Here is a 15,702-nt window from a genome sequence, read left to right as displayed (position 1 = left end):
TTTTTTATCTTATACAGGTTGTGTATAAAATGTGTTCAAAACTTAACTTGATAAATATCAAACTTCTAATTTTTTTTAAATAGAACCATCCGGTTTTTTCTATTTTAATGCATAGAGGCCGGGGTCAAAGGTTCATGTATACTTTCCTATACCTAAACCATACCGTTATCTAGATATTAAACGTTTTCTGTAAATTTATAGAGATGCATGTGTGTTAATATCGTAAATACGTGTTGAAAACCGATTGTTTTTGCGCGTAACATTTCCTGATGTATGAGGCAATGATAAGAAATGAATTTCGGGAATAAGGAATCCTGTCACATAAGGCAATAAATCCTTTTTTCTTACCAGTCATCGCTGGTGCCCCATCTGTTTTAATTGACGATAACTTTTGTACAGATAATTTTACATCTGTTATATACTTTTTAAAAGTAGAAAAGATATCTTCTCCTCTGGTACTTCCTTTTAATGGCAGGACTTTAAGGAATTCTTATTTTGTTGTAAAATCAGAAAATACCATCTTCACGCAAATTGCTGATTGTAATATATTTGTCACGTCTGTCGATTCATCCATCTGTAGCGAAAAGAAAATCCATATCATTTGCTAATTCTGCCTCCAAATTCTCCGCAATTACTTCAATTCTTCTAATAATAGTTCGTACTGATTATTGCAACGTGTTTATAGCTGAAACTACTTCCTTTTTATTTTTAAATTGTTCAAAAACTAAATCAGCAGCTTCTAACATGGCCTCTTTCACTAATTTTCTATCTGTAAATGGTTTTTTATACTTAGCAAATGCTATATTTCATATGACGCGATCGTTGCTGCTCTATGTTGTTTCAGTGGTTTAGTAAACAAACTTTGCTGGTTAGTAATTAAAGGTTTTAAAGACAAAATTTTTTTTTCTTCCAAGTCCATTGGATAGTCACTATCAAAATTGGTATGAACGGTTTCAAAATGTCGTTCAATATTACTTTGCTCGGGAATCGCAACACTATTATTACACAACAAACAAATACACTTCCTTTTGTAATCAACGAAACAATATAGATATTCTTTTTCTTTTACATTTATCCATGAAGGGTTTTGAAAGAAAAGAACTATTTCGGTTACCTGGTAGTTTTGAATGCACGGTCCACGCGTGGTCTATTCGAAATACGATCACACACTAACGAAAACTACGTGCGTGTTATTAGATACGCTCAAGGCTAGCAAACTGCTAATCTATGCATATTCCTAAACTCAACTGACTACTCTATATATCGCCTTTTGACAAGAGTAAGTTAATTCCTCTGGTTCTGACGAGGTCGCATTAAAAATCGATCCATGACGCCCCCGGGCACCGCGTTGCCTACCCCTGTTATAGAGAATAATTCATGCAGTTCCAATTCATTTTTCTTATCTCCATCTAACAAACCGTCCACGTGGACTTGATCAATGTGTGTCAAAATTTTTCATCTCCACTGATTACCAATGAAAACATAATATTAAACATTTCTATTGGCCGAAGGTGTCGGAAGACGTATGTTCACAATTTCTTTGAAATATTCCTGTTAGACAATCTGCCATAAGCAGTGGCGTCGTTTGGTGAGATTCATTTAGTTCATAAATAGAAACATGGGCGTTCTTTAGATCATGGACGAATAAAGACAGATATGAATTTAACAATAAAGATTTAGACATCAGCAAATTATTTTGAATATATTGGAATGTTTAAAAAAGCTGTGCAAAGAACAGAACATATCTTCTTACTATTGCATATTTAATCCTGTAGAGTTAATAAGGGCAAACGTAAAATTAGAGTTACGAAAATGTAATTAGAATTCAGAATTGGCTAAAGAGGTTGTAGAACTCGTAAAAAAGTTCTAACAACAACACGCTAAGAGCTTCGGAAAAACTGTGCTGAACATGTTATCAAAGAAGAAGATGAGTATGTGGTATCACCCTGTTTACAACCCATCATAATTCAATCAAATGATGACTCTAGTTCAGACGATTCTGACTGTCATGATTCTTTGGAAGTGAAATGTTTCTTTTTTATTTTATTTGCTCAGGTACTGATCACGTACTGATTGACCATTGTTTTGTTTTACTATTTTTCTTTGATAAATTGACTTTAGTTTAATACAAACGATATAAAAATATAGTCTAACCCGCCAGTATCGGATATTTCTTCTGCGAAACTTCCAACGAATTGGACTTTATTATAATGATCCAAAGTTTTTTTAGCCGCATCGACACACACAGCTGTAGCTTTCCAGGCAACATTAGGGTTCTGATGCCCAATTTCGTCTAGGCTAATTTTCGTTGCAATAGATGCTGCTTGTTTGCAAAGATATACATCAGTTAAAGGTATCTGGAAAACATTCAAATAATATTATGCTTCAATAATATTGTAAGGAATGAATCTTTTTCAAACTCAACTTGATCAAACTCAATATTTCTAAAACGGATTTATAAAACGGATAGTGTCAAACCGTCAAGTTTGATGTTTATTTTTTCCAATAATTTATATGTATGTGGGGTATCGATATGTAACGATCAATAATATTGATTTACTGAAAAAAAAATATGCCGAAGCAAGCAATTTGAAGAGCGCAAGTACAAATACATTAACGGTTAAAAGTTAATACATAAATCTAATTTACCGATTGGAGTGCAGTCAATAATTTGTTTTTGTACAACGATGCAGTTTTTTTGAAATTAGCGTTTTGTGAAAGTTGTTCTAATTCGTCCGCAAAAACATTAAGCAATTGCATAAGCTCATAGTATTTCTTATTCGCTAATAAATTAACAATGGAGAATTTCGATTTCTTATCATAGTATCTCTTGGTGAGTTGTTTATCCAAAGATTTTTCTTCTGGATTTAATGTGTCTGTTACCTAAAAATCAAATTCCCAACAAACAGTTTTAATAATTGAATTGATATTATAAGATCGATTAATTATACAGGGTGTTTCAGTCAAAGGCGATCCCGTCTCTAGGATAGATAGAAAACTGAAAAATATTTGGGGTTTGATCATTGAAAAATTTCGTAACCCCATCCGTATTCAAGTTAAAGGGTGTTGAAAAAAACAATGTATTGAAATTACATACGAATATTTTTTGGAAGCTGATATATCCGATGAATTTGATTTTATGTCTGACTCTCACAGAGGGCGCTAGTTACACGGTTCGTACCAAGTGATATTGAACATAACTTTTCCAATATTAGATTTATCAAGCAGAATTCCAAGTGAGCTTGATAAAAATCGATACTGTGTATCGTTTTCGGAGTATTTTGATTTGAAAATCATAGTAATAACCGATGCTGGTATGAAGTATTAATAAAGTTATTAATTATCAGTTTAATCAGTATAGGATCTTGTTTTTTAAAGTTGACTAAGTATGGGCACTGAGCTATTGAAGACATTGGTATGAAACAAACAACAATTTGATGATCATATATTGCGGTTTTATTGTTTGATGGCCCCCAATAGCTGAGTACCCATAATTATTTAATATCGAATTTTCTCTTAGTTTGCCATTCATTGATAGTTATGACGTTGATCAAAATCCAACAGTTAACGTATGAAATGTGGCAGGACCAACAAATACGTCTTCTTCAAGTACTTGGAGGATACTTAAATAGCAACAGCTACATCCTTATCATTACAGACAAGTCCAAAAGATCTTGCAAGATCTTTTGGATCTACTGGTGGATTTTTGCCAAACATCACAAGAAAGAACAGCCCTCAATCCAAATGTTTTAAAATGTATTCTTTTTACGGAAACACAAACTTATATGTTATCACATTCTACCTGGAAAACCTGGATTTTTTAAGCAATCAATTATGTATTCGAGATATTAAAAGATTTAACGCTAAACGAGCGAAGTTCTCTATTTTTTATGTACGATAGAGCTTCACCGCACCAATCGATGGATTGGTAGAGGTGCGGAAGCTCCGATTCATTGGTCTCCTCGGTCATGCGATTCTAATCCCTTGGATTACACAATTTGGTCATATCTTTGATGACCTCATTGATGGATTCTTTAGAAAAAAGAATAGAATTGTGGATTCGTAAAAACGGAGGACATTTTTGAACACCTCAATCGCGCTGATTGAAAAGATCGTGACAAGCGGCGAATCATGGATTTTGCACACTGTATGGATCTTTCAAGACAAGCCAAATCCAACAAAAGTGTTCACGCTCGAAGCCATCGTTTCATTAGAGCAATTTAGAACGGTAAATTTTGATTGGTACACCAGTATTTGTTTGCCAAAAATCAGGGAAACCAATCGCAGAAGACGACTCATTCTCCAGCATGACAATGTTAGTTACCATCCATCAGTTCCATTAAAAATCATTTCTGCGGATATTTTGTTTGATGCTAAAGAGAGATTTGACTGGGCTATCATGTGCTTTGTTGCTTTGAGGAATCTTGTTTTCTAATATTTCCAAAGGTTATTGATTATTTATTTAGGGCTCGAAACTAACCAAATTACTATCTTCAGCTGAAGATATGATTAATTAATATATAAAAAATTTTTTATTGGGTCCCTAGTTTGAATGGATTGTTGAAAATTAGGAATTCGATTTCATTCATTTTGTGAAAGTCCCCAAAACGATTGTTGAACTCCGTAAGCAAATTTTGATGAGAATATTCATCCAATTTTTTTTGGGCTCACAGTGCCAAATGATTTTAAATGAGGGAAATGGTCCAAAGTTTGTTTTTTTACCTGATCTTCCCACGCCCTCAACTTTATTTTAAAGGCTTGAAGATTTGAATACATTTGAGTGAAAATCAGATTTTTACCCTGTAACTTTATATTCACATCAGTCAAGTGTTGATTCATATCTACCAAAAAGGCACAATCACTCCACCAGTCATTGTCATAATCAATTGGTTTGCCTTTTTCTAACATGAAAGCTTGTGTTTCTTGAGGGCGAAATATTTTGAATTATTGACTTTTGAGATGGAAATGGAACATCGGCAACTTTCAACATACCTACAGTCTTTAATAAAATCACGATCAGTGAGAGGTTTTGCTCTTTTCGCGATTTCTAATGCAATAGAAAAACTTGATTTCAGGGCATCTTCGCTCTCTGTATTACCTTTAGTAAACATCGATTGTTGACCTTGAAGTTTAGATTTTAAAGATGACAATCTGTCGATTCTTATTTTTTCAGTGTTACAATCGAATTTTGATTCGTATCTTCAAATTAAACTTCTTACAAAAACTCTGCACACACTATCAACGTTTTTGTGACATTATGCCAAAATCGTAACAATTATGGAACTCGACACAACAGTTATGGATATCGCACGCGCACGAAACAAACAAATGCATAATACCTTCACAATCACTACTTCGCAGTACAATTAAAATCCTTCTTTACCGTATCGCACGATTACTCGACTCAACTGACTCACGTCGCGCCGACGCACTCGTTTTATATGGTTAAGTAAGATTCTAGTCTAGACTCGAAGCGCGTAGAAGATTCTATTGTTCTCGACAAAAATAATAGGATATTTCTGCTTGCTGCTAAATTATGGCGATACTGTCTTTCTCTCTCGCTTGTACAGGCACACGCTGCCTTTGAAATTACTCATAAACATTCGTAGACTTGAGAGTACGAGTATTTAAAACATCCGTAGAGGAATCGAATTAAGTCTAAAAGCTCTAAAAACATGATTCTTCTTTCTGTGACACATTGCGATCGCGGGCCTTATTGATACGGCCCAGGGGCCAGAAGCGGCCCGCGGGCCTTATCTTTGACATGACTGACTTTAAATGAAAATGAAACAATCTAGCTGGAAAAAATGCTATCTGAATCATATTTATGATATATAATTATTATTATTAAAGAGAAATTATTACTCGAAACATTGAATGTTACTTACATCAACTGTGAGAAATTGGATATCATTGAATTCATAAGGATCTATCATTTTTACTAAAACGTGAACACCGGCACTCAAGACAAATTCTATATTACCCAATAATATACTTCTTGCCAAAAGTGTTTCCGATTTTTCAGTGACACTGTATACCTCAAACGTGTATACTCCTTTTTTATGTGAACAGTGTACTCGAAATAAGGTCGACAACGCTTCACCTTGTGCTGGTTCTATACTACATTGGCCTAATGTTGGAGACTCATGGAATGTTAGACTTCTAGCTGCTTTTCCTTTTATTTCTCCTATAATATTATATTTTTGTCTAAACGATTAATTACAAAATTAATATCATCATATAATTATCATTATATTATTATTTTATATAAACATTTTGTTAATTTCGAAAAATGTCGACCATTATTTAGACTTGCCGGCCCGATATAGTAAAAGTTACCTTTTCAACAAAAATAGGAAAGACGAACACCACGCATCCCAAGAACAATCAGTCTCACATCCTTTTTCCCTAAGACGATACAGATTCCGAACAGACACTCTGAAGTTGAAACCATAGTCGTCAACCAAGCAGGCAAATCTATGAAGACTGCATTGGTACAATTAACAAACGAAATTCAGACAAACAAAGAAAACATTGTTTGCATATTTTTGGACATAGAAAGAGCCTTTAAGCACGGTCCAGGAGGGCTGTGAAAAGAGCACTGCGAGAAATAGAGTATGTCCACAAGAGGAAGTTGCATCACTACTCATAGGTAATAGATGAGTGGTAATAGACCTTGTCATCTTGAGAATAGACTATGTGACATAGCTTAAAGAGGACTCAACGATGCAAGAAGATCTTCCCCATTGATGGAAGTAAATATCAAACCTAACAAAACTAACCTAATTATTTTCACCAGGAACAAAAGACTCAATCTCAATCCCATTAATCTAGACATACTCTTGATAGTAAAACCAAAATGTGATAACGAGTTAAGCCAAGGGAGTCCTGATGGTTTGCAGAAATTTCATAGGAAAGAATTGGGATTGTGAACCTGCTGCTATTAAAGTCTTGAGCTCCAATGTCATAAGATCCAAGCTGATTTTGAAAATACAAAAGCAGACTCCAAAAAAAGAAGGTAGATAGGAGAAAACAGTTATTGGAATAATCTTGCGACAAGCAAAGTATTCATGGGAAATTATATTTAAAAAAATATATTGAATTTATCAATCTAAATAAGAACAACCTACCAATATTGATAGGAGTCTTGTTAGAGCTTTACCGCCTCGGTGGACATCTGAAGATGCTATATTTATCAGAAACGTGCAATCTACTTGTTAGAGGACAAAACCTCTATTCAAATTCTCTCAAAAAGAGACTACCGAACTCACACTTTGGAACGTATGAAATAGGAGATGGAGACTTCTAACAGCTTAAAACATGAGAAGGGATTAATAAAGATACAATAGATTTTTTGGGTCTGAATGTATATGAAACCCTTAATGTCAACATAAAAGATACATACGTGAACCAATCTCAAACCGAGCTTCTCACACCTAGTTAGAAATTTGGGCAAAATCAAAATAATCTATTTGATGCTGGAATTTAGAAGGTGTAAAGAGTGTAGCTTTTTGGCTTTTGCATATAACTAAGAAACAGGAATCCCTTTTATTGGTGGTCGCCAATGTCAGATTAAACTGACAGGACGCATAAAGAAGTAAAGAAGAAGATACTTAGATCTAACTGCAGCTAGTAGCAAACAGGTAGCTGCAGATAACCTAATGTAGCCTGCCGAAAACTGCCTAAAAGAGGAGAGTAGCGAATATGAATTAAAATGGAAAAGAATTGTAGGAGAAAGATTTGCAAATGACTAAACCTTAGTCTAAAAATTGAATTGTTTCCTGTTTACCTTGCTCATTTGTTATTTCCACAGATACCTCATAAGTTTGGCCTTCGGTTAAAATTTTTTCGTAGATATAAAATACAGGACCTTGTCTTCCAAATTTGGTGGCAGATTCATATGAAAAATCAGAGTTAATCGACCATTTATATAGATTGGAGTTTATGTTTTTACAGTTCACTTTACACTTTACTTCGAAAATGGTAACTTGCTTGGCATTTGATACCGGTACATCAGGAGGGCAATTTTTCTCGCAACTGAAATTTATAAAGATATATAGTAATATGGAAGTATAAAAAAAATTACATGCCAGAATATTTAAAAATTACATTTAGTCTCCCCAGAAGCGATTCACTCTGATTGAAATGACAATCAAAAGTGATATCCTGTGACAGTCCGCGCTATTATTCGATTTTTATGACCACTCTACACTCTGACGAAGCGCCACGATACTAGTCTTAGAGAGTGGAAGCGGAAGAAGCGCTAACTGTCCACACTCTCGATTTATTCGGTTGCTCGCCAAGCGTACAACATAGAGGTGAGGCGTCCACATTATCACACTATAAAACGTACAATTAATTGCAGCTCTCGAATTTAAAATCTTCGTATATCTTTTTGACATACGGGGATGGTGCAACAAAGAAAATTCAAAAATTTTTGGAAAAAATTTAATTATTTTCCAGCGTAATCTTCTTTTAGCTTCAAACATGTTTCCCAGCGACGCTCAATAAGTTCGATACCCTTTTTATAATAAGAATCGTCAAGCTCCTCAAAATAGCCAATAACTCCCGACATTACCTCTTCATTGTAGGAAAATCTTTGACCACCGAACCATTTCCGCAAGTCTGGAAACAGGCAACAACTTATAAAAATATCACCGATATTAGAAATGGTAGCATTAAATATATCCCATGCCGCACCGGCTGTCTACTCCACGAATTTTCGATCAGGTCATGCGTCCTGACGCGAGTTTAACCTGCCATCAGACAGACTGCAACACAACAACCGCACGAAGTCGCATTAGTAACCGCACGCAGTTGCTATATTCACCTGCATGCAGTGGTTTGCAGTCGGGTCTGACTTCACGCAGTTGAAGCCAAGTGTAAGGTTTGACGTAGAAATGGAAGCACAGACGTTACTTGTCTTAACGGCGCTGCCGCCGGCAGCGATATAATCGAATTAAAAATCTGCAAAGTGCATCGCGAATGTGTAGGGATCCTTTGCTATTATTTTGCCATACGGAAGGTGATTTTTTCATACTGGTTAGAAGGTTAAACTAACTGCACACATACGGTTAGCGGTAGACAGTATGCGGCGACGCTACACGACTATAGCCGACCGCGCGAAGTTGAAGGCGCGACTGTCTGCAGTTGATATTGACTTCACACGACTGCAGCCGACTGACAGCATGAAGTCGAACATACAATTGCTTGCAGTTAAATATATCGACCGCGCGCGGTTGCTGCGATGCAGTCTGTCTGATGGTAGCCTAACATTTTTACTCATCACAAAAAAGTGTACAACGCCTCTAAAGAAGTTTTCACAAAAAATGGTCATCGTTATGTAATCCAATACTTTTATTTGAAAGGCATTAGCGCAACCAATATAAAAGCTGAACTAGATTTTAGTGCGCGAGCTAGCAGACATAGTAAACATTTCAAAAACTGTGATACATTGCATATTAACTGAAAATTTGGACACAAGAAAGCTGTGCGCCAGATAGGTGCCGCGTTTGATCACAATGGAACAAAAACCACGTCGTGAAGATGTTTCCATCGAGTTCCATCAATTTTTCACAGAAATTAACCCGAATCACTTTACATCCGAAACGAAATAACAATCAAAGCAATGGAGTAAAAAGGGAGAACCGGCTCCAAAGAGAGCAAAGACCGTTCCATCTACAGGAGTTGGTTTTTTGGTTTGGCGTGGGATAATTTTCATTGACTATTTTGGAAAAGGAAAAACTATTAACGACGATTATTATGTGAACTTATTGCAAAGTTTGAGCGAAGAAAACAAGTAAAAACGGCAAAGAAAAATATGTTGTTATTGTAATGGCCAAAATTAAATTTGAATTGCTGCCTTAAGCAGCCTATTCGCCAGATTTAGCCTCCTATCTGTTCCCAGACTTAAAGAAATGGTTCGATGGTCAAATATTTTCCAACAATGAAGAGGTGATGTCGGTAGTCATTGGTTAATTTTAGGAGATTGATTATTCTTATTATAAAAAGTGTATTGAACTTATTGAGTGAATTGAATTGCTACCTCATGCACCTTGTTCGACAGATCTAGCTACCTCGGATTATTTTCTGTTCCCAGACTTGATGAAATGGTTTGGTGATCAAAGATTTGGAAAATAAATATATTTGTTCCAAAATTTTTGTTTTCTTTGTTCGGCGAGATACTTCTGGACCATCCTCGTTTTTTGAGGACTCGAGTTATCTTTTATGTAATTTATCGACTATTTTTGAGAGAAATTTGTCATCATAATGATAGTAATGTAATTTAGTCGATTTTCATTGTACCTAAAGAATTATTGATTAGTACAAAATTATGTTAGACATACCGATATATCTTTTAGTATATTTATACTTAGAATGTGGACAACTCAGTTATAGTATTTAACTCACATGATTTCTATGGATGACGCTCCGGTAAATATATTAACTTTTTGATTTGTAGATTGCCAATCAGATTCTCTACTTTTTACACTGAGGGTGAATGTATAAATTGAATTATGTACTGCATAACGCGCTGGTATTTTTACCATGGAATCTGCAATTTTTATAATAAGAATTAATACGAAATCAATGGGATAAACAATTTGAATTTAATGAGTTTAACATTTATAATGTGTTTCAATAGGGAAGAATATTAAACCAAATGGGGCTTTTCTATTTTGGTGATTTTTTATATATGTACATGAAACAGAATCTTTAGACACGATTTACACGCAAATGATGAATCCGAATTCTAAGATTCTGACCAGGTTTCACAAAGGTTTAAAAAAAGTAAACAGTGGTAAAATAGTTTACGAAAAATAGAACTAAAAATTGATTTCCAATGCGGTTTCTACCAAATCAAAGTGACCACTTTAATATTATGTCAAAAACGTTGGAAATTACTTCATTTTTCAATTACGTTACCCATTCAATACGGAGAGCGTGCCGGCGCACTCTTAGATTCCTTATCCATTGACTGTGCGCGTGCCGGTACGCTCTCCTTTCCCTACACCAATGACGGAGAGCGTGCCGGCGCGCTCGTTTCCCTTCACTTCACAACTCGACACCAAACTATCTGTTACAATCAAAGGACTCAGCTTTGTACTCCCATGGTTCTCGAAGTAACAGTGTACAATACGCTGTTTACCGTTTTAAAATCGAACAAGTGAAAGTGTGTCTTTTTTTAAATTGAATTTCAGGTAAGTGAAACGCATTTTTCGTAGATTTTACTTTTGTTATAACTATTAATTTTTAAATTCCACCTGTGTATTTACATACAGTTAGCGAATGGAACACATCGCGTGGACAGCTACCACTTGACCAAAATTCCATGCAGGATATGACTTGCGCAGGTCATCATTGGAAACGCATACTGTCTCAGTTATCTCGCGCACTCCGATTAGCAATCTCTTGATACGAGTTTGCGGATTTTTATCCCATTATCCCCTGTAGTAGCCGGTTTAGGCAACTGGACGTAGCTCATAAAAACCGACGTGTACCATATTGAAACTCGTCAAATCAATTCGACAGTCTCCATCGAAAAAGATTAGTCAACGTACACAGCTCCCAAACGTTATTTGATTTCAATGCGCGATTTCCTATCCAAAAACTCTCCAATTTGCGGACACGTTCTCCTTCACACACGGTGGAAACATATCCGAGAGAAATTTTGATTTTATGTACTTATCGAACTGTCTTAGTATATGCGATCGTAGCAAATAATATTAGACTATATTGTTTGTAGAGACATAAAATTGATGGCTAGAACTTACTTTTACCAAGATTTTTTTGACAAAATTCGGATAGTTTATCGTCGCTGACTGTACAACTCCACTTGAACTGAAGGTGACCTTTTTGACCATGAGGAACTTCTAAGTCAATGGAACCAGCACCGTCAATTACAATGTCTTTTCCACTATCTACAGAAATTTCCAATCCACCTTTTATGATCGGTATAGGATTTTCTCGACTCACCTCGAAACTACACTATGGCACAATAAAGATATCAGTGAGTTTTAATGGAAAGCTGACATGGAAATTCCGCATTTTAATTGCGTAATATTAACAGATAGATTTATGTTTCTACTCCTATTAAATTATATTGGAATATTTTTTCTATTTCTAATTTACTTAAACGATTTGTATACTAAATTATTTACTATTTACTAAACTATACACTAAGACTTACTACTAAACATTATCTGATACTTGACATATTAATTTATTTAAACACACACTTTACTTGTCTATCATGATATATTTATACCATAAAGAATTTCTCGTAAAATTGGATTTAAGAAAGTAAACAAAGGCTTTCTTAGAAATTGCTATTATAAAAATAATATAAACCAATCGCTGCTGAAAATCACAAGAAAAAACGATATCAAAGTCATCTGCCTCACTTCAATGAGATCCGCACCCGGCGAATCCATCAAATTATCGATTCTATTGACATGATCAAATAGGACCAGTTTCACGGTCCATGTTGTGGACGAGTTCGTAATAATATATTATTGCCACTGCATTGAATGAATAAATAGCACCTATTACCTATCAAACAAACAAACAATATAAGTTATAACCACTTGCGACTACATTTTACTATAATCAATTTGAACATTAAAGCTTATTCACAAAATCACTAGAGGGCGTATTTGAAAATATAATTGAAAATTAAAAAGCAAAATTTTTTAACTGTTTAGTCCCTAATGGTACAAATAGGTACCAGAAACATCTGACACTCTTATTTCGTTCCAAGTACATGAGACTTGTACTACGCCGGACTTTTAAGTTGTACTTTAGGATAGATGTTAAAAACTGCCACGTTGCCATGCATTGCAGCATTAGTGCACAGTTGCCATGTGTCGGCGATTCCTGTATGCATAAACGTTTTTTGTGATATGATGCGAAGTTAGATCATTTTTTATTCTCAAATTACACGTAAAGTCTTTTTAAATTTGGGTATGTATACAATTATTAACTTTATTGTTATTTGGTCACTGTTTTCATTTATTATATATGTGTGTCAATCGGTTTTTTGATGGTATATGTGTATACGATCAGGTTTCACTGTACTGATTTTTTGAGATCTATCCAGAAGTATTTTTCCTTATAATGTACTTTATTTTGATTCAAGTAGCAAAATGAGACGCAGAATCTTATCTGGTCTTCAGGATCTAGCGACAACTATGAGTTTAGTGATGCTGAAGGAAGTGATAAATCCAGCTCCTCAGATTGCCCCGATTAGTCATTTTTACCACTGCAAGAGTCTTCCGATTTAAATTTAGAAAGTGAATAATGAACAGACCAGGTTATGCGAACTCAAAATGATTCATATCGGCTTTTGGTTTGGGTATTGCCACCTGTTATTGACATCAAGAACTCATTGCGTTTGATAGGCGAAAATAGAAGTAGTTGATAGAGACGATGCGGCTATATAACCATTATAAAAAATCCGTCAAATGATGGGAAAAAGTATGGTACATATGTCTGTGCGCCTTAAATGCGTATAACGACCTAAGACATCAAAACAAAAAGATTCTGTAATTCTGTCATTCTGTCATATCTGCCAAGGTCCTATTTGTAAAAAAAAACTGTACGAAGCTACCTTCTCACATTTTTCTATGGAAAGACAAACCAGAAGAATATATGTGCTATGTAAAAGAACAAAATCTCGTGAAGAATTTCTTTTAGTGCAGTCATTGAAGCGTTATTGCGTCGAATTTTTTTACTGTGAACCGATTTGCATGGAATTTTGATTTGAGCTCATCTTACCATTAACTTCAAAAGTGAAAATGATCTAAGCTCCGCGCCCACCCTGGAGGTGGTTGCCACCCCTTCTCGGTGGTGTAATTTTTTTTTTTCAAAATAACCTCGAATATAGATAGAAGGACTAATGTTCTAAAAAGTTTTCCATAAAACCTAATACTTTTCAAGTTATTGCTAATTGGAAATTAGAAATTTTTTCACATTTTTCATCGGTTTTTTGCAAATATCTCCAAAAATATGCATTTTAACGAAAATTTTATAGTAAAACAATTGTAGCGTGTGTAAAACTAAACAAATCAATTTTTTATAAAATGTTTATAAAGTGCAATATTAAACGAGATTTTAAACATCAAAGCCGTTTTTTATTTTGTCTGAAATTTAATCCATTATTCAATGCCATCTAGCGGCGAGCAGATACATTTCATGCATTCTATTGAAATAGGGTTTTGTAGTGCTTGGAATAAGCTTCAAAATGAGCACTGTTACAAGTCTTTCGCACCTAAAATGAGTGAGCTGTAATGCAAATAAGAGGAACATTTAACGGTTTTTTCTTTTAAATGTGGGTTTCATAAGTGCCATTTCTACCAAAATTAAAATTAATCTTATTCCGTCCAGAATTAACTTTAATATAAAGAGTTTGATGAATTCTAGCAGCTTGGCTGCTTTAGGACACATATTTAAAAAAAACGATTTTAAGAAAAAAAATTCGAAATTAAAAAAAACACCTTTTCATAATATCTCACAAATTATGAAATATGAAAAATGTTGGTATTTTTCTGACAAAAAAAATTTGGTTTGTTTTCTGTCACACAAAAATTGACGGATTGTTTAAAGATCGCGCGTTAGCGCAATCACAGTCTCTCTCGAACCCTCTGACCCTTCACCGTTTTAAAATAAAAGGTTTTTCACTATATATTGTGATAAAAAAAGTTGTAGTTCTTTTATTTACCTTTGAAATGGCCTTTAATAAGTTGTAATAGCATCAAAATTGAAGGAGTTATCTCGTATAAAAACTAATAGTATTTTTTTCTACTTTTTAAACTGAAAATTTCGGAGTGTGAATATTTGGAGCGAAGCATTTAAATCTTTTCATTGCATCAAAAACAATTTTTTATCAAGGGGTTGAATTCTAGGTTCAAAAGGGGGTTAAAAATTCGATAATTAATCTTTTTATGTCATACCAAAGTGATTTTTTCAATTTAGGGGTTGTTTGCAAGAGTTGTAAGGTTTTTAAGGGGTTCGAAATGATTCTATTTGAGGTAATTGTGCTAGAAAATACTTTAAAATTTTCCCCCTTAATATTCAACACGTTTTCTAGCGATAAAATGGCTCAATGTCAATTTCTCCATTAAGGGGTGGTTTACACCCCTTAAAAATAATAGGCGGAGCCCAGATCATTTCAACTTTTGAGGTTAAGGGTAAGATGAGCCTAATTCCAAAATTTCATGCAAATCGCTTCACAGTAAAACAATTTGGAGGTAAGATCATATTTTGTGTCAGCTCGATAATTTTAGAAATGAGACCTATGCAAAATAGATTTGTCAATTGGTATATTGTCTAGCTGCTTGATTTCTTCTCTTAAACGTTGAAATAAGTTCGCATGATAATCCATTCTTTTCTTAAGATAGTCAATGAAAATAATCTAACAACTCGATACCATGACCTTAACTGCAGATAGAGCAGTCTCTATTTTATCTAAAGCTAGTTTTCTCTTTTCAGTTTTCAATTATATATTTAAATTGCTCTGAATATTTAAAATTAGCTACTCACAGCAGCTTTCAATTCTCCTATCTTCTTTGTGTTTTTATACATTTCATAAACAACAAACATTAAATAGTAAGGTTGGCTGTGATAAGTTAAAGTGAAAGGTTCCACAACAAATACGTAATCCTTTTTGTGGTATTCTTCGTAGAGTTTCATTGATCCATCTGA

General features: G+C 34.4%; 2 protein-coding genes across 2 annotated transcripts in view; both read right to left on the bottom strand.

The window, feature by feature from the left end:
- The window catches only part of LOC130894545 (polycystic kidney disease protein 1-like 2), a gene marked incomplete at its 3' end in the record, with an annotated part of 37,015 nt that extends 30,897 nt beyond the window's left edge, over positions 1-6,118 (bottom strand). Inside the window, exons 1-3 of the mRNA XM_057801424.1 lie at positions 5,889-6,118; positions 2,650-2,883; positions 2,155-2,357 (exon numbers count right to left, since the gene is read on the bottom strand). Of these exons, the coding sequence (XP_057657407.1) occupies positions 2,155-2,357; positions 2,650-2,883; positions 5,889-5,936 (485 nt within the window). The remainder of the gene's footprint in view (positions 1-2,154; positions 2,358-2,649; positions 2,884-5,888) is intronic.
- A 1,639-nt stretch (positions 6,119-7,757) lies between these two features.
- LOC130894544 (uncharacterized) overlaps positions 7,758-15,702 on the bottom strand; it is an 87,238-nt gene continuing 79,293 nt past the window's right edge. The window contains exons 8-11 of the mRNA XM_057801423.1: positions 15,541-15,698; positions 11,775-11,988; positions 10,411-10,555; positions 7,758-8,037 (exon numbers count right to left, since the gene is read on the bottom strand). Coding sequence (XP_057657406.1) covers positions 7,758-8,037; positions 10,411-10,555; positions 11,775-11,988; positions 15,541-15,698 — 797 coding nt within the window. The remainder of the gene's footprint in view (positions 8,038-10,410; positions 10,556-11,774; positions 11,989-15,540; positions 15,699-15,702) is intronic.

The sequence above is a fragment of the Diorhabda carinulata genome, chromosome 5 (genome assembly GCF_026250575.1).
Source record: "Diorhabda carinulata isolate Delta chromosome 5, icDioCari1.1, whole genome shotgun sequence".
NCBI classification, from domain to species: domain Eukaryota; kingdom Metazoa; phylum Arthropoda; class Insecta; order Coleoptera; family Chrysomelidae; genus Diorhabda; species Diorhabda carinulata.
This window is presented reverse-complemented; position numbering and strand designations above follow the sequence as displayed.